The sequence below is a fragment of the Chiloscyllium plagiosum genome, unplaced genomic scaffold (genome assembly GCF_037043375.1).
Source record: "Chiloscyllium plagiosum isolate Xiang-an unplaced genomic scaffold, Cpla_swu_hap1 HiC_scaffold_20, whole genome shotgun sequence".
In the NCBI taxonomy this organism is placed as follows: domain Eukaryota; kingdom Metazoa; phylum Chordata; class Chondrichthyes; order Orectolobiformes; family Hemiscylliidae; genus Chiloscyllium; species Chiloscyllium plagiosum.
The window spans coordinates 54,944,275-54,961,334 of record NW_028270158.1 but is presented as its reverse complement, the minus strand read 5'-3'; the positions used below and the strand labels follow the sequence as shown (position 1 = coordinate 54,961,334).

The following is a 17,060-nucleotide window of genomic DNA, read 5'->3' as shown; positions in this document are numbered from 1 at the left end:
TACTTGCAACATATTCTCTTCAGTCATCCTATTTGCTTTACAACTTATTTTTATTTACTTCTGGTGGATTTTCATATGGTACTGTACCTTTCTCCTTTGTAAATTCACTTTATTACTGTGTGATTAAATTCAGAATCCATTAAATATCCACATACAGAATGCATTAAACACCAATGCAAAGCATTCTTGGCTGGCTACATTCAATTATGTATCAAATGCATGAAATCCATGAAGTTAGCTTTCAAGGTCAGGACAGACTAGGTTAGGTCGAAAAAGACTACTGGGCAAATATATTACTGAAATGGATGATATAAACTGCATTATTATTTTTAAATGATCAATTCAAATTCAATACAAAACTGACATTGCGCAAGTGGAAAAATATTAGTGCAAGACAGAAGGGTTTAGTGGGATATGGGTCAAATGCTGGCAAATGGGATTAGATTAGGTTCAGATATCTGTTCGGCATGGACGAGTTGGACGAAGGGTCAGTTTCTGTGCTGTACATCTCTATGATATGAGCACAAATAATTTTCAGTGGAATAATTGGAAACCATTTTAAATTGCTTCATGATAATTACTGAATTTGAAGAGTGATTTTGAAAATCTTTAGCTGTCTTGATTATCTCTGACCTTAATCGAGTCAGTTTTTAAAATCTAAATCATCAATGGCAGCCTTGTAATCAGTAGGACACATTAGAAATTCAGACACAATCCCCAGAATTGATCGTAACAACTCACTTGAAATTCCACTAAGCAGTGACAGATGACAATATTTGTCAGTGGCTGCATAAATGTACAACATCGTCCGTATTCTAATTTTTTTTTTAATTTCCACATTTGATTAGGTAGGGAGGGAAAGGAGAGCAGTGACAAATTCTTGGAGCTATGTTTTGTTTGGTCTGCTTTCACTGATGCCAATTATGAAAAGCATGAAGAATGGCTCCCTTGTCGATACCAACATAGGCTGGGACTGCCATAGTGTTAAGGGTGAGAAATTTGTTCAGCGTGTTCAAGAAAATTTTCTGATTTAGTATGTGGATGTACCTACTAGAGAAGCTACTTTGGGAAATAAGGCAGGACAGGTGACTGAGGTGTCAGGAGGGGAGCACTTTGGGGCCAGCAACCATAATTCTATTAGTTTTAAAATAGTATTGGAAAAGCATAGACTGGATATAAAAGTTGAAGTTCTAAATTGGAAGGAGGCCAATTTTGACACTATTAGGCAAGAACTTTATTAAGTTGATTGAGGGCAGATGTTTGCAGGTAAAGGGACGGCTAGAAAATAGGAAGCCTTCAAAAATGAGACAACGAGTCCAGAGACTCATTATATTCCTGTTAGGGTGAAAGGCAAGGCTGGTAGATGTAGGGAATGCTGGATGACTAGAGAAAGTGAGGTTTTGATTTAGAAAAAGGAAATATATGTCAGGTACAGACAGCAGAGATTGAGTGAATCCTTCGAAGAGTATAAAGGCAGTAGGAGTATACTTCAGAGGGCAAAAAGGGGACATGAGATAGCTTTGGCAAATAGGGTTTAGGAGAATCCAAAGGGATTCTATAAATACATTAAGGACAAAAGGGTAACTAGGGAGAGAATAAGGCCCCTCAAAGATCAGCAAGGCAGCCTATGGGTGGAACCTCAGGAAATGGGGGAGATACTAAATGAGTATTTTGCATCAGTGTTTACTGTGGAGAAGGACATGGAAGAGGTAGAATATGGGGAAATAGATGGTGACATCTTGCAAAATGTCCATGTTACAGAGGAGAAGGCACTGGATGTTTTAAAACTGATAAAAGTGGATAAAAGGACCTGATCAGGTGTACCCTAGAACTCTGCGGGAAGCTAGGGAAGTGATTGCTGGGCCCCTTGCTGAGATATTTGTATTATCGATATTCACAGGTGAGGTGCTGGAAGACTGGCTAACGTGGTGCCACTATTTAAGAAAGGTGGTAAGGAAAAGCCAGGGAACTATCGACTGGTGAGCCTGATATCAGTGTGGGCAAGTTGTTGGAGGGAATCCTGAGGGACAGGATTTACATGTATTTGGAAATGCAAGGACTGATTTGTGATGGTCAACATGGCTTTGTGCGTGAAGAAGTAACAAAGAGGATTAATGAGAGCAGAAGGATGGATGGATCTATGTGGACATCAGTAAGGCATTCGACAAGGTTCCTCAAGGTATACTGGTTAGCAAGATTAGGTCTCATGGAGTACAGGGTGAACTAGCCTTTTGGATACAGAACTGACTTGAAGATAGAAGTCAGAGGGTGATGGTGGAGGGTTGTTTTTCAGACTGGAGGCCTGTGACCAGTGGTGTGCCACAAGGATTAATGCTGAGTCCACTGCTTTTCGTCATTTATATAAATGATTTGGATGTGAGCATAAGAGGTATAGTTAGTAAGTTTGCAGATGACACCAAAATTGGAGACGTAGTGGACTGCGAAGATGGTTAACTCAGAGTACAACAGGATCTTGATCAGATGGGCCAATGGGCCGAGGAGTGACAGGTGGAGTTTAATTTAGATAAATGTGAGGTGCTACATTTTGGAAAGGCAAATCAGAGCAGGACTTATACAAATAATGGTAGGGTCCTGGGGAACGTTGCTGAACAAAGATACCTTGGAGTGCAGGTTCATAGTTCCTTGAAAGTGGAGTTGCCGATAGATAAGATAGTGAAGAAGATGTTTGCCATGCTTTCCTTTATTGGTCAGAGCACTGAGTATAGGGGTTGGGAGGTCATGTTGCAGCTGTACAGGACATTGGCTAGGCTACTTTTGGAATATTGTGTGCAACTCTGGTCTCCCTCCTATAGGAAGGATGTTGTGAAACTTGAAAGGGGTCAGAGAAGATTGACAAGGATGTTGCCAGGGTTGGAGGATTTGATCTATAGCGAGAGGCTGAATAAGCTGGGGCTGTTTTCCCTGGAGTATCGGAGGCTGAGGGGTGACCTTATAGAGGTTTATAAAATCATGAGGGGCATGGATAGGATAAATAGACAAGATCTTTTCCCTGGGGTTGTGGAGTCCAGAACTAGAGGGCATAGGCTTAGGGTGAGAGGGATAAAATGTAAAACAGATCCAAGGTGTGTATGAAATGAGCTGCCAGAGGACGTGGTGGAGGCTGGTACAATTGCAACATTTAAAAGGCATCTGCATGGCTATATAAATAGGAAGGGTTCAGAGGGATGTGGGCCAACTGCTGGCAAATGGGACAGAAACTGATAAACACTTGAAAAGAAGTAATATTATGTGAAAAAGTAGGAAAGTGTGGCTAATTGAATGGTCTGTCAAAGAAGAAGGATAAGAGCAATAGGCTGAGTCATCTGCTTCTGTGCTGTAATATCAATACTAAATAGTCTACACTGTATTTTAAAACCATGGCCCTAGAGTTCTAGACTCCCCAATCAGAGAATGATTTGGAGGTGCCGGTGTTGGACTGGGGTGTACAAAGTTAGGAATCATACAACACTATGTTTTAGTCCAACAGGTTTATTTGGAAGCACTAGCTTTCGGAGCGCTGCTCCTTCATCAGGTGGTTGTCCACAGAGAAAACATCCTCCTTACATCTAATCTGTTCAGTCCTTTCAAAATTTTATACACTTAAATCAGATTTGCTCTTATCCTGTAAACTGTAGTAGCAAGGGCCCAATCGAACTTCATGAGATTGTCCTGCCATTGCCAGGATCAATCTAGTGATGGTCTGCTGTATTCCCTCTCAATCAAGTATAACTTTTTTTAGATAGGGAGATGAAAACTGCATGCGATATTCCAGATGTGGTCTCCCCAATACCCTGTATAACAGCAGTAAGCCATCCCTACTTCTGAACCCATATACTTGAATATACGATTTGCCTTGGTAATCGCTTGCTGCATCTGCCTATCGATTTTCATTATACAAAAGGCACAAGTTAGGATGCAATAGATTACTCTCTCGTTTGGATGAGCGCAGCTCCAACAACACTTGAAGTTTGACACTATTTGGACAAAACAGGCCACTTAACCAGACACCCCATCCACCACCTTCAACATTCATTCTCTTTTTACAAATTTTCTAATCAACCTGCTCAGAGATGTTATTACACACCTCCGCAGCAGGGGGGGGATTGAACTCGGGCCTCTTGATCCAGGGGTAGGTTCATTACCACTGCGCGAAAAGAGAGCCCAGGTCTGCGTTATTCTTTTCTTCCAAATGGTTACATATACTTTTATATATATTGTGAAACAGAAAGAAAAGACATGGTTGTGAATAGACTTTATTCTCTTTATTTTTCCATCACCAGGAAAACTCCATGAGGCCAATTGTGTATTAACAGCCAAAGCCTGTTAAGGGAACATTCACTCTCTTCACCACAGACAGTTGCAGCAGTATATACCATCTACAATATACACTGCAGTAACTTAAGACTCCTCTGATACACTTTCCAACTGTAGGTGGCTCAGTGATTAGCACTGCTGCCTTACAGCACCAGGAAGTCGGGTTTGATTCCACCCTCAGGTGACTATGTGGAGTTTGCACACTCCCCATGTATGCATGCTTTGGTTTCCTCCCATAATCCAAAGATGTGTAGGTTAGCTGGATTGGCCATGGGAAATGCAGGGTTATGGGGACAGGGTGGGGTGTGGATCTGGGTGGGGTTCTCTTGGGAGGGTTGGTGTGAACTTGTTGGGCCAAGTGGTTGCTTCCACACCTTGGGGATTCTATGATTCTAAGATCTCTCTCACTTTGATGGAGAAGGACAGGAGAAGCATGGGAATACCACCACCAAGTTCCCACCAAGCCATACATCATTCCTGACTTTCACCATTTTTTCAGTGTCACTGGGTCAACATCCTATAACTCCCTCTGTAAGAGTAAGCATTTCAAATTTCCTCAATGTTAACTGTGATTGTTAGTGTGAAAGGTTTAAAGGGAGCAGAATTCTTAAATTACATCCAGAAGAGCCTTTTAAGCAAGTACATAGAAGGCCATACAAGAGAAAGGCAAGTCCTGGCCTTAATTATGTTTGATGTAGCGTGGCAAATGTCTGAAGTATCAATGGGAGAGGTTTGCAGACAGCAATCATAACTCAGTTAGATTCAAATAGGCTTGAAATCAGTTTTAAACTGAGGGGAGGCCGACATTTATAAAATAATTGGCCACAGTGGAGTGGGTGCAGATTTTTTTTACATAAATGTGTGTCAGATCACTGGAACGCATTCAAGAAGAAAGTAGAGAGGATACAGGGCCAACATGTTCCAAAAAAGACAAGGGATAGGATCATCAAATCCAGCACACCCTGGATGTTAAGAAATATACAGGACTAGATAAAAAGAAAAAGGAAGTCTTGTAGCAGATACCAGGAGCTCAAAATAGTAGAAGCCCTAGAGGAGCACAGAATATGCAAGAGGAAACTTAAAAAGAAATTAGGAGAACAAAAAGAGGGTACGAAAGAAAAGCAGCATGTAAAATAATGGAAAATACGATGTTAATTTACAAGTAAATCAAGGATAAAAGAATAACTAGGGAAAGTATAGGACTTACTAAAGACCACAATGCTAATGTGCTTGTGAAGCCAGAGCATGTAGGTCGAGTTTGAAATGAATACTTCATGTCTGCGTATACTAGTGAAATGGATGACATGGGTAAAGAAATCAGGGAGAAGGGCTGTGATAGACTTACAGAAATTAGCATGTAAAGGGAGGTGTGGCTGAGTGGCCTGACAGGTTTAAAAGTAGATAAACATTCAAGGCTAGATTAAATGTATCCTAGGCTATAGATTGAAGGAGAGAGGAGATAGAAAGGGCATTGGCAATAATTTTGAATTCCTCTCTGGTCACAGGAGACATGTCAAAAGACTGGAAGACAGCCAATGCAGTATCACTATTCAAGAAGGGAGCAAGGGGTAATCCAGGACACTACAGGCCAGTCAGTCTAATCTCAGTGGTGGGAAGACTATTGGAAGCAATTCTGAGGAACAGAATTAATCTGCAATTGGATTGGCAGGGATTCATCAAGAGTTAAGTGTGTGGTGCTGGAAAAACACAGGAGGTCAGGCAGTATCCGAGGAGCAGGAAAATTGATGTTTCGGGCAAAAGTCCTTCATCAAGTACTGGGAAAACAATTATTGATGCAGCATGTGATTAGAGGCTAGGATATACTGCCTAAAAGTATGGGAAGACAGATTCAGTTGAGGTATTCAAAAGCTAATTATAAAGTTATTTAAAAAGAAACAATTCACAAGATTGAGGAGAAGGTATAGGAGACTTACGTGGAGAGCCAGCATAGACAGAATGGGTCAAATAACCTCCTTCCGCAGTGTAACAGTTCTGTGATATCTGGATACTCACAGAAGCTTTATAAAACAAAGATTGACATAGAACAACATAAGATGATAACCAAAACTTTTCTCAAAGTTTTAAGGATGTCGTATAATTGACAAGGGAGTTAATAATTTTTTGGGGGGACACAGGAAAATGTAGTTAAGACCACATCAAATCCCTGATTGATGTATTGACCGGTAGAGCAGGCTTATAAAGGGGCCAGAATTAGAGGACTGCAGAGATCCAGGAGGAGATTACAGTGGTAGAAAAAGTGAGGTCACGAGAGATCTGAATAGATTCTCATTTGCAAAAGGATCAAAAATGAGAGGCACAGATGTAGTGATTCACAAATGCAAAATGAAAAAAAAACTTTTTCACATAAGTTCACCCATTGCCACCACTCGTTTGTGGTGAAGGCAGGTTCAATTTTAACATTCAAAAGGACATTAATTCATTTTTGACTATAAAGAATATGCAAGGGCAAAAGGAAAAGGCAGAAGAATGACACCAAGTCATAACGCTCATGGGGTAGCCTCTGCAGACATGATGGACACCATGACCTCATTTTGCCCTTGTAACGGGGCGTTTCTATGAGTAATAAAGTCAGGATTTCAGCTTGATTGGGAGCCAATCTAAGCCAAAAGCACCCGAGTGCGATAGAGGAAAAGGACTTCGGTACAAGTTAAGACATGGGAAGCAGACATCTAAATGACGTCAAGTTTAGAGAATGTGGAAGACTAGCCAGGAGTGTGTTGGGAAACTTGGAACATTCAAGTCGAGATCTAACCAAATCATGAATGAAAAGTTTCAGATGAGGTAGGCAAAGGGCTAGATCGTTACCTCACGGCCGCCTGTGGGATCTTACTGTACGCCAAATTAACCCGTCGACGTTCTCTATAATTTCCGCAGTCCATGTCTGTGGACTTCAAAGGTATTTTGTGGGCTGTGAAGCACTTTGAGATGCTTGGGTGAAAGGCGATACTTAAATAAGAAGGTTTGTTTATTTCGGAAATGCGGGGGCGTAGAAGTGAGGTTTAAAGGAATGAAAGGATTTGTTTACCCGAGGTCGCTCTCCTCTCCGTCTGCACGTCTCTGTGTGTGTGTGTGTGTGTGTGTCTCTCTCTCTCTCAATCTTTGAAACCACACCTCCATCAGTGTGTGGTGCTCGTACTGGCGCTACCGCCATGTTGTTGAAGGGCGGACTGCAGCAGAGCGAGCGACAGAGCGATCGGCCGTTAGCGGGGGAAACGCCCAGAAGCTTCTAGGCGCCGGCGCGCGGGTGCGGCTGTGGAGCTGCCATGAAGGTAAGGGGAGCGATTATTATCGTCCAGACAGAGACAGAGAGCAAGCAATGAAAGAGTCTTCAGGAGTTGCGGGAAGGTAAACAGATTCTCTTTCCCCCTCCACGCCCTTTTCACTACACAACCTCCTCCATGTCGTCCTCGTCCACACGAAGGCCGGGAGGAGGGGCGCAGGCTTCAACCAGCAGCCAGGCCTGTCCGTGTTTTAAATCTGTTTCCATTATTTGTTGTCGCTGGCGTCTCCCTTTCGACAGAGAAATGATAGTTTTCTCTCGTTAAAGGTTTCCCGGGGGGGAATAAGAGGGGTTGGAATATGTTGCACCTTGCTGCTTTTTGTTAACCACCCCTCCCCCGGTCTGTGACTGTAAGCTGTCAATGTGACTGAGGTGCGTTTTTATAGTACTTATTTCAAAAGCAGATCTGTCGACTCATTTCCCAAATCTACCGTGAATGTAAAATATATCCTCCGGTAGTTGCCTTATTAGAATCATTTTTTGCTTTAAAAAAGTCAAACCTGCATTTTAAAAATATTTTTAAAACATTCATCCATACCTGTAAGTTCTTTTTTTTTGCATCGTAGTCATGTACTGTAGAAGAAATGCTTTTTTTAAAAAAAACCCTGTGTGTTGATTAGCTTTCATCTATTTCTGTGAGCAGTTTAACAATCCTGGATACAGTCCCTCCCCTCCTTTTTGTTGTATTGAGTGTTGCAAGGTACATCTTTTTCCAGCTCATTTAGGTGATGTGTGGTTTTCACCAAAATGTTGATTAGATTAGGGAATTTGATGTCCGAAATAACTGGTAACTCTAGAATCTCTTGTAATAAGACTTATTTGGCCGTTGTAAACCAGTAGGCCTGTTTGTATTTGTACTGGAAAAAAGTGTTTTGGGAAAGTTAAGGTAATCCAAGGAAATAATGATTGTGGATAAAATGAAGACATTGACATTGCTCAATGTATGAAGTTAGATTATTTATGATATTTATATGGCATCTTAAATAACTTCAAGGCATTTCAAAATGCTTTATAGACAGGAAAGTACTTTTGAAATCTTGTAATTCATGTAAAATTTAAAATGGTATTGGAGTATATATTTTGCTGGTATGAGTGCACATAATTCCATTGTGCATAAATTACCCAAGAATGATGATTCATATTTTAAATTGAGCAGCTGCTGGTAGGGCTGTGGTGAGTTAGGATATCAGTGACGTGAAGGAAGTCTCAGATTCTAAGAATTCTATGTAAATATGCGCAGAAGTATTTGCTTTTTACTATTGAATAAATTCTTGCCTGGTCAGTCAGATTCTCATTCTGACACACCTTAAACAATAACTAAGGTGTGTATTTCTACATTTTATAGAATCTGTTCAGACACATGATGGCATAAAATATTACATATTATTTTCTGATTTGCTTACAGTTTTATTTATTTGTGGAAAGTGCAATGCTGCTTGCACCCATTGAACAAGGAAGTAAAAGCTTTCAACTCTTGTTCATCATCATGAGTTATTTATCATAGTTTTATTTGTAAGTAATTTTTCTAAACTTGGTTCTTGTTCGAAGCATTTCATTTTGTGTAATGCCTTTTGCACTTGGTGCATGTCAGCTAATCTACTAATCTTCCTAAGCATAAAAGACTCTGTTAGTAAGTGGAGTTAAAATCAATCTGTTTAAATAAAATCTTGTACTTTGGAACTCAACCAACAGCAAAATTGTTTTCCTACGTGTGGTTTTCTTGAGCATTGTATATGCTGGTGAATGTTGACTATTAATAAGGATTATCCTTCAGTTTGACGTCGTCAAGCAGTGGATTGACTTTTGTGACAAAAGTGTAATGTAACTGAGCAAATCTGATATCAAATTTGTCTTAATTGTGTTACACATTGTAATAAGCTATTTCTTCTTTGTGCACCTATTGGCTCCACAAATTCAGTCTCTGGAATGCCCATTGTACTGAATTCTAGTTGCACCTTTTTAACACCCTTCGTTTGAAGCTTAAGCCTTTTGACAGTGCAGTAGTTTTTTAATGCTTCATTGGTGTTAGTCTAGATTATATACCCAGTTTTCAGATGAGAGCTCTAAACCACCAAGCTTCTATCAACTAAGCTGGTGTCCAAAATGCAAATGTTTCTGACTCTCGGCAATAATGCTGATAACTAATAACCAATGGAAGGCAATGTAATAGGCATTTGATACTCATAAAACAATAATTTAAAAGGATTAAATCAACATGCACTTCTAGTAAGATTTTTCATCAATACCGTTACCTGTATTTATAAGTTGCCTGTATTAACTTGTCTAACTTAACGACACTCCCCTTCTAGTGGTGCTGTAGTGCCTCCCTGTTTGAGACTGATTATCATATAATTTTCAGATACACTGAGAATGCAATGTGTTGCTTCTAGACATTGGGAGGAAGAAATATTGGGCCATGGGTTGACAAGAATTTATGGCAGAAATATTTGTTACAATACTTAAGCATACTTGTGTACACCAAGCTTTTCATATATATTATGTGGCATTACATTTCAAGAGTAGCATACAGCAAATAACTTTTAAAGATCATTTGTAGTTTATGCAATTGCATTAATTTTTGTGAACATCAAGATCTCGAGCATTTGTGGTGAATGATCAAGTTCTAATGACTGGTTTGGTGCAATGTTGATCTACATTTAAGAAAATTCTGGTTCTTCAGTTAGTAATATTTTCTGTGTGACAATGTGGATCAACAAAAATAAGAATAACTTGTATCTTATATAGTGCAGTACTTTTAACATAGTCTGTGTCTTCACAGAAACAATTAAGCTAATGAAAGTTAACACCAATACCTGGCAGGAATTTCTTTCTTTAACATCTATTGGATAATACCCTGATAATGTAGAATTACTTTATACATACTGAACTTGCTTTTAAACCAGAACCTTCAAACCTAGAGTGTTAGGAACTGAGTTAACTTGACATAATATTCCATCTGCAACAGCAGTTATAAAATCTGGTCCTGCTGTTTCTTTTATAATTCATTCATTGAATGTAGGCTCTAATGCTGGATCAGCATTTATTGTCCATCCTAATTGTCCTTGTAAAGGTGGTGGTGAGCTGCCTTCTTGTATTGCTGCAATCTACTTAGTGTAGGCACCATTGCAATACTGTTAAGGGGGGGTTCCGGGATTTTTATAAACAATCTTTGTCAGTGTTGCTATTCAGTTATAAGGTTATAACTTCTTTTAGAGTAAGCTATTTTATTAATTTAGAATTAAGTTAAAGTTTCCATAGATCTACCAAATCCCAGGACTGTTCTCTCATGAGAGAGAGAGAGATGACAAGTGGTAGCATAACCTGAAGATTACCACACCACGGGTGAGGTTGAGAAAGAGACTCCTTCATGATGACCTCAACTGGTGCAGAATTGAACCCAGATTTTGGTATTTCCCTATATAAACCAGCTGTCTTGCTAACTGACCCCCTATTAAAATGTCCAGTACTTATTAGCCGAAACAATTAAATACATTTGACGTCAGTAACCAATTTTACTCCCTTGAATGTTCCTGTATAACAATGTAGCGAGTTCAGAATTTTAGCACCACAATTTTTGTAAAATTCTACAAAATGGTTGAAGGAGAAAGAGCATGTCTTGACTCAATTAATAATAAGTTTAACTTTCCCAGAATTTCTCAGATCACCGATATGGAAGACCATTTCAGCCTCTCTCCATTTGTTCAGGAAGTGAGATCTTAATGTGTTCTCCTCATCCACCCTGTAATATAGAATTTATTTCTTAAATGGCTCTCTTTGCACTTATTCCAAATGTTGATCACTGTGTGAAGAACTAATAACCAGTTTGGATCCTTGCCTGTGTCACCAAGTTCTATTTCCACAGTTTAATTGAAAGATATATTTTAGTTCAATGTTTATCCTAAAAATGTGCTGAAATTCTGACACATTTTTTCCCAGTTAAAAATTCCCAGTCATGTATTATAAATTTTGGCCATGTAGTTGCACTTTCTATTAGCTCTTCATATTTGGCATTGAACCTCAGACTCCCAAGTCTCTTCAACCCGATTCTTGGCTATATGAATACTATTTGTGGAATATGTAGGTTGTCTATTTTTCTGTGCTGTGCATAACACATTCGTGTGCATTAAACTTCATCTCATTTTCTTTTTATGAAATAATATATTTAATTTTCTGATGTTTTCATTGAAACTAACTTCAGATGATTCCAAAGGAAAAGAGTAATCACCTCGGAACTTTTTCCATACAATGCACGTGAAAATTGGAGCTTACAAATAAAAGCTTCATCTTGCAATTAGGTAGCAAAAAGAGCAGCTATGCTTTTCAGGTGTTTTCTACAAATGATGAGTCAATTCAGCAATCCTGTACAATATTATTGATGATGAAAAAAGTAAGTATGGTGAGGCTAGAATTCTTCATTTTTGGCTCATTAGTTCATAAATCTATGCCTGATTAGTATTTTGATACATCACTATATTATAATACCTGAACTATGTCTAAGCCCACTTTGGATTATATTTTCTGTCCGTTAATGAAATCAAACATTGTACTATTTATCATTTTTTAAACAAATTATAAAATTGACTAATTTCTTGACATTGTTCTTGATTATAGTACCTTTTTATGTTATAGTATCTGACCACCTAGCAATACCAGGTTATGTAGATATGTTAATTGACTTTAGGCTTTCAGCACCCTTCTTCAATTGAATGAAATCTCTGGGTGTACCTGCCAAGACAATTATCTCATCCATACTCTAGCCTTGGAGCATTATCATTTTTGGCAGGTTCCTTAACTTTTGTCCAAGAGCATACATGGTCTGATAGTTAACTAAAAATTGTTGTTTTCCTCTTGCTGTATGAAATTTTAGGTGGTTCATGAAAACTGAAAACCTTTATAAGGATAATTAGGCTGCATTTTGGTTAACATTACAATAATCAACGTCTTGCAATTGATTCATTATTAAAACATAATGGTAAGTGTATGAAATGCTTGTTGCATTCTGTCACGAACTAAAAATACTCGGCAGTACAATTCTTGGCTTATGTCCTTATGATTCCTCTTTTCCTTTGAAATCATCTGAAGTTAGTTTCAGTGGAAACATGAAATTTAAAAAAAAAACAAAAAAAAATGAATTTTAATGCAAACTAATATAATATGATATGTACAGAGCAGAAAAATAGACAATCTACGTATTCCATGAATAGTATTCAAATACCCAAGAGTCCAGTTACAACAGGCTTGGGAGCCTGGGTTATGACTGAGTAGAAAGTTTCCAGTTATGTGATAGAATATAAGAGGAGGGAGCAGTGTGAGATGATCAGATAACGTGTTCAAATGTATTAGCTTATATGCAGTTTTCTTCCTAAGGCATATTAGTACCAGTATACTACATCAGCCTATGACAACACAGGCCCTATTTACAAAACATTCTTGATGATTTGATGCCAAAACTCCATCTATAATTTGATCATTTAATTGATGTAACCTACTGTACTTAATTTAGTCATATTTATTTTGCTTCCCTTACAAAATTCCTACTTCTCCCACACCTCAAGTGTTGGCAGAAAGAAATTTGATTACTTTAAGCAACTCGTTAACTTATTCTCCTTTGTTATCAGGTCATTGAATCAGGCCTCCAGTTCAGCTGCTGTAAATATACCGGCTCATATAATTTAAAAAAAATATTGAATTGTAATTAAATTTTGATTCCAAGTAGCATCTCTTTTTGTCTTGAACACACATTGATGAAAACATTTCACTAACAGGAATTTTTAAATTATTTGAGGATAGGGCTCTAAAAGTTTTATCTTTAGATATTTGTGGGAATTATATATTTAGTTTGAAAACGAACTCCATTGGCTGATTCACATTCAATGTGTTGATTCTTTTTTAAAGTGTTGTTTTCTACCAGTTACCTTGTTGACTTTTTTTTTTGATAATGTTGGGACTGTCCTGTTGGGCTCTGAAGTATTCTAATGTGTGGTACCTTCCAAAAAACCGTTTGTTAATCCAAAAATATTGCATCCACTGATTCCCCTGCTTTTTGTTCCCTTAAAGAATTCTTGTGCTTTCTTGGGCATAATTTCCCCTTCATAATGCCATATTGATCTGTTTGATCATGTTATGTATTTCTAAAAGCTCTTGATCCTTTATAATAGCCTCAAACAACTTAAATTAACACCTTCAGCTCAGTCGCCTGTAGTTACCTTTTTTTTGTTTCTTTCGAGGAGCAGGAGAGTGGATGTTTCGAGCATAAGCTCTTCATCAGGAATGAGGCAGTGGCCCATGGGGATTGAGAAATAAATAGGGGGGTGCGGAATGCTGGGGGAAGGTAGATGAAGAAGGGGTGGAAGGTCAGAGAGGAGGGTGGAGCGGATAGGTGGGAAGGAAGATAGACAGATCGAACAGTTCAGGAGGGCAGTGCCAAGTTGGATCTGGGATAAGATGGGGAGAGGGGAAATGAAACTGGTGAAATCCATTTTGATCCCGTGTGGTAACTCCACCTCCCACTCCGCCAAGGATGTGCAAGACCTGGACTGCTTCCACTGCCAAACTCTAGCCACCTGCTGCCCAGAGGAAGAATGCCTTATCTTCTGCCTTGGGACCCTCCAATCACATGGGATCAATGTGGATTTCACCAGTTTTCTCATTCCTCCTCCCCCCACCTTATCCCAGATCCACCTTTCCAACTCTGCACTGTCCTACCTGTCCATCTTCCTTCCCACCTATCACCTTCACCCCACCTTCATCTACCAATTACATTCCCAGCTACCCCATCCTCATTTATCAGTCAGCCCTTTTAGGCCACCCCCTCATTCCTGACGAAGGGCGTTTACCCAAAATATTGATTTTTTTTTCCTGCTCCTCAGATGCTGTCTGAACGGCTGTGCTTTTCCAACACCACACTCTTCACTCTGATCTCTAACATCTGCAGTCCTCACTTTCTCCTTTTTTATTGTTTCTTTCCCTGTTTCAATAAGGTTGTCCTGTTGGCAGTTTTCCAGTGCCCTGGAACTTCTTCAGAATTTAAGGATTCTTGCAAGGTTACTACCAGTGCAACCACTGTTTCTGTAGCCACTTCCTTTAATATCCTAGGATGCGTGCCATGAGTTTCAGGGGACCTAATACTTTTTAACCCTATAGTTTTTCTAATGTCTTTTCTCTAACGATAGCAATTGTATCTATTCCTTGCCTCCTTTTGCCCCTTGATTTAATTATTAATTTTGAAATGTTATTTCTGTCTTCTACTGTGAAGACATCAGCATATGACAATTTTTCATGCATTGTGTATATTTGTGCTTCACTGTGAACTGTATAATTGGAACTTTAGCGTTTCAATTCACTTAGTTCTTGAGTAAACTGTTTTCTGGATTCATTTTTGTTGAGTTAAATCAATTACTTTTCTGCTTGGAAACCACATCTAATGTATGCATCCTGTGCTCTTGAATGGTTGTATGTATTAATGAGTATTATTGGTATAAAATGTCATAATTATGGTTTACTAAAGCCAAGGTTAACCTAAAAGGGATTGTCAAATGTTGTTACGGATGAGCTGCCTCTGGAAAGTGAAAGAATAGCATGCAATGTAATCCTTTTAGAGTTAAAGTGCGGAGGAATACTGATACCTGTACCAGGTACACTCAACATATGGACTGTGTCTGAAAGTATCAAATTTGTGATTTTAAGAAAAAATTAGATGTTAGCATAGCAACAGAATATCAATATATTATTTTCCTGCAACGATCAGAACACAGCACAGACATCATTTGGTCTTCGTTTTAAAGTTAAAAATGTCCTTTCTATTTTCATGTATCACTTTGATTTTAAACAAAATGTAACTGAATTGACAGCTTATTATGTGGGAATCAAAGTGTTACAGCTGGTGGGAGCATGGGAAATTCTCCATAGTACAGGGAGATATATTACATCATGGAGATGTAAAATTCAGGCAATAAGGAACAATATTTAATTGTAACGTGAAAACGTTATTTGGGCGATTTCAATAAAGTCATATACATCTGTGACGTTACAGCACAAGATTATTGTAGATCGGAAATGGCTTTAATTTTTAAATGCTAAATGGTGGAAACATTGTTATTAAAAATGTTATTATTAATGTAACTGAAGTGTAATGTATTGAGAATATGATTCACTACTGTATTTGAATACTATGTATGAAACCATGCATTTTTTTAAAAATCGTTGGAGATTGAATTTTTAATTATCTGTATGTGCCTTTTTGCTGCAAATGGCAAAAATGACTTGTTGGATATACAAAATATTTGCTCCGAAGTGGTGGAAAAATACCAACAAAATTCTCTGGCAAATCATGTACAACAGCTGTTACTTATTCTAATTGAATATTGAGCTAAGAATGAAATTATCTGGAATGATACAAACTTCTAAGATCTCAGACCAAATATTTAATGAAGAAAATGGCAATCAATCTTAAGTATGTTTATTGAGTTTGCTCTTTTGGAATCTTCAGAGAACTATTATAAAATTTTTAAAATCAAAATGGTAAAATTATGGAAGCAAAGACATACAATAGTTGCATAAATAGTTATTTAGAATCTGCTTTGGAAATGAGATGAGGGAAATGAATTTGGTAAAGAATTCTCTGTACTTTAATAGAAATTTATTGATTGAACCAGAATATTTTTGCGTTTTCGTAAAGCCACTAGAGTTTTATTTCTTGAAACTTAGTTACTTCCTGCCTTCCCCAATAATAAGGTCCACATGAATTCCTGCTATGCAACGTAGTTTGGGATTTTACTTTACAGGAGAATCATTGACCTTAACCACAGGCACTGATCTAGTAGTAATATCAGAACCCCAGGCTATTATTCTGGGGCCATGGGTTTGAAGCTCACCATGGTGGTGAAATATGAACTCAGTAAAAATCCGGAATAAAAAGCTGGCCTAATGACAACCAGGTAACTGATATCAATTGTTGTTTTGAAAAAATAACACCTGGTTCAGTCATGTCCTTTAGGAAAGGAAATCCTTCATCTATACCCAGTCTGACCTACAATATTATTTCCAGACTCTCAATGTATTTGACTAACAGTTCTCTCCTGAGAGTTTTCATCAGATTGCCTGAAATGGAGTGCACTAAAGCACATTCTTGTAGCACAGTTCTAATTCTCTTGCTAGCAACTAGTATCACTTAACTGACACTGTCTTGGTTTTTTTTTGGCTCCAATATTACTCAACTGTGACAAGCGATTTCAACTTGTACTTCCGTCTTTATCCCACTGTCAGCTATTGACAGTTCTTGAAACTTCAGTGAGCCCCAAGCACCTCCAGGCCAACTGCTGCAACTTAGAGATACCGTCAGGGCTTTTAGGAAGGGGGCAGCATTTTAAAATATTGAGTGCTGCAAGCACTGTTGCTTTAATCCGAAGCAATTTTTAAAAAAATTTGCTGTTTCAAAATAAATTTG

The 17,060-nt window shown here is 38.4% G+C and overlaps 2 protein-coding genes across 5 annotated transcripts in view; one reads left to right on the top strand and one right to left on the bottom strand.

Annotated features, from left to right (window-relative positions):
• LOC122560525 (GRB2-related adapter protein-like) overlaps window positions 1-6,278 on the bottom strand; it is a 262,677-nt gene extending 256,399 nt beyond the window's left edge. Inside the window, exon 1 of the mRNA XM_087997958.1 lies at window positions 6,249-6,278. Coding sequence (XP_087854084.1) covers window positions 6,249-6,263 — 15 coding nt within the window. The 5' untranslated portion in view covers window positions 6,264-6,278. The remainder of the gene's footprint in view (window positions 1-6,248) is intronic.
• A 683-nt stretch (window positions 6,279-6,961) lies between these two features.
• Window positions 6,962-17,060, top strand: part of epn2 (epsin 2) — a 74,504-nt gene continuing 64,405 nt past the window's right edge. Inside the window, exon 1 of one of the 4 annotated variants that reach the window (XM_043711232.2) lies at window positions 6,962-7,116. The gene's annotated coding sequence lies outside the window, so the exon portion shown is untranslated. Of the gene's footprint in view, window positions 7,232-7,394; window positions 7,681-17,060 lie in introns of those variants that run through there. The other 3 variants (XM_043711234.2, XM_043711231.2, XM_043711230.2) reach the window with 3 other exon arrangements.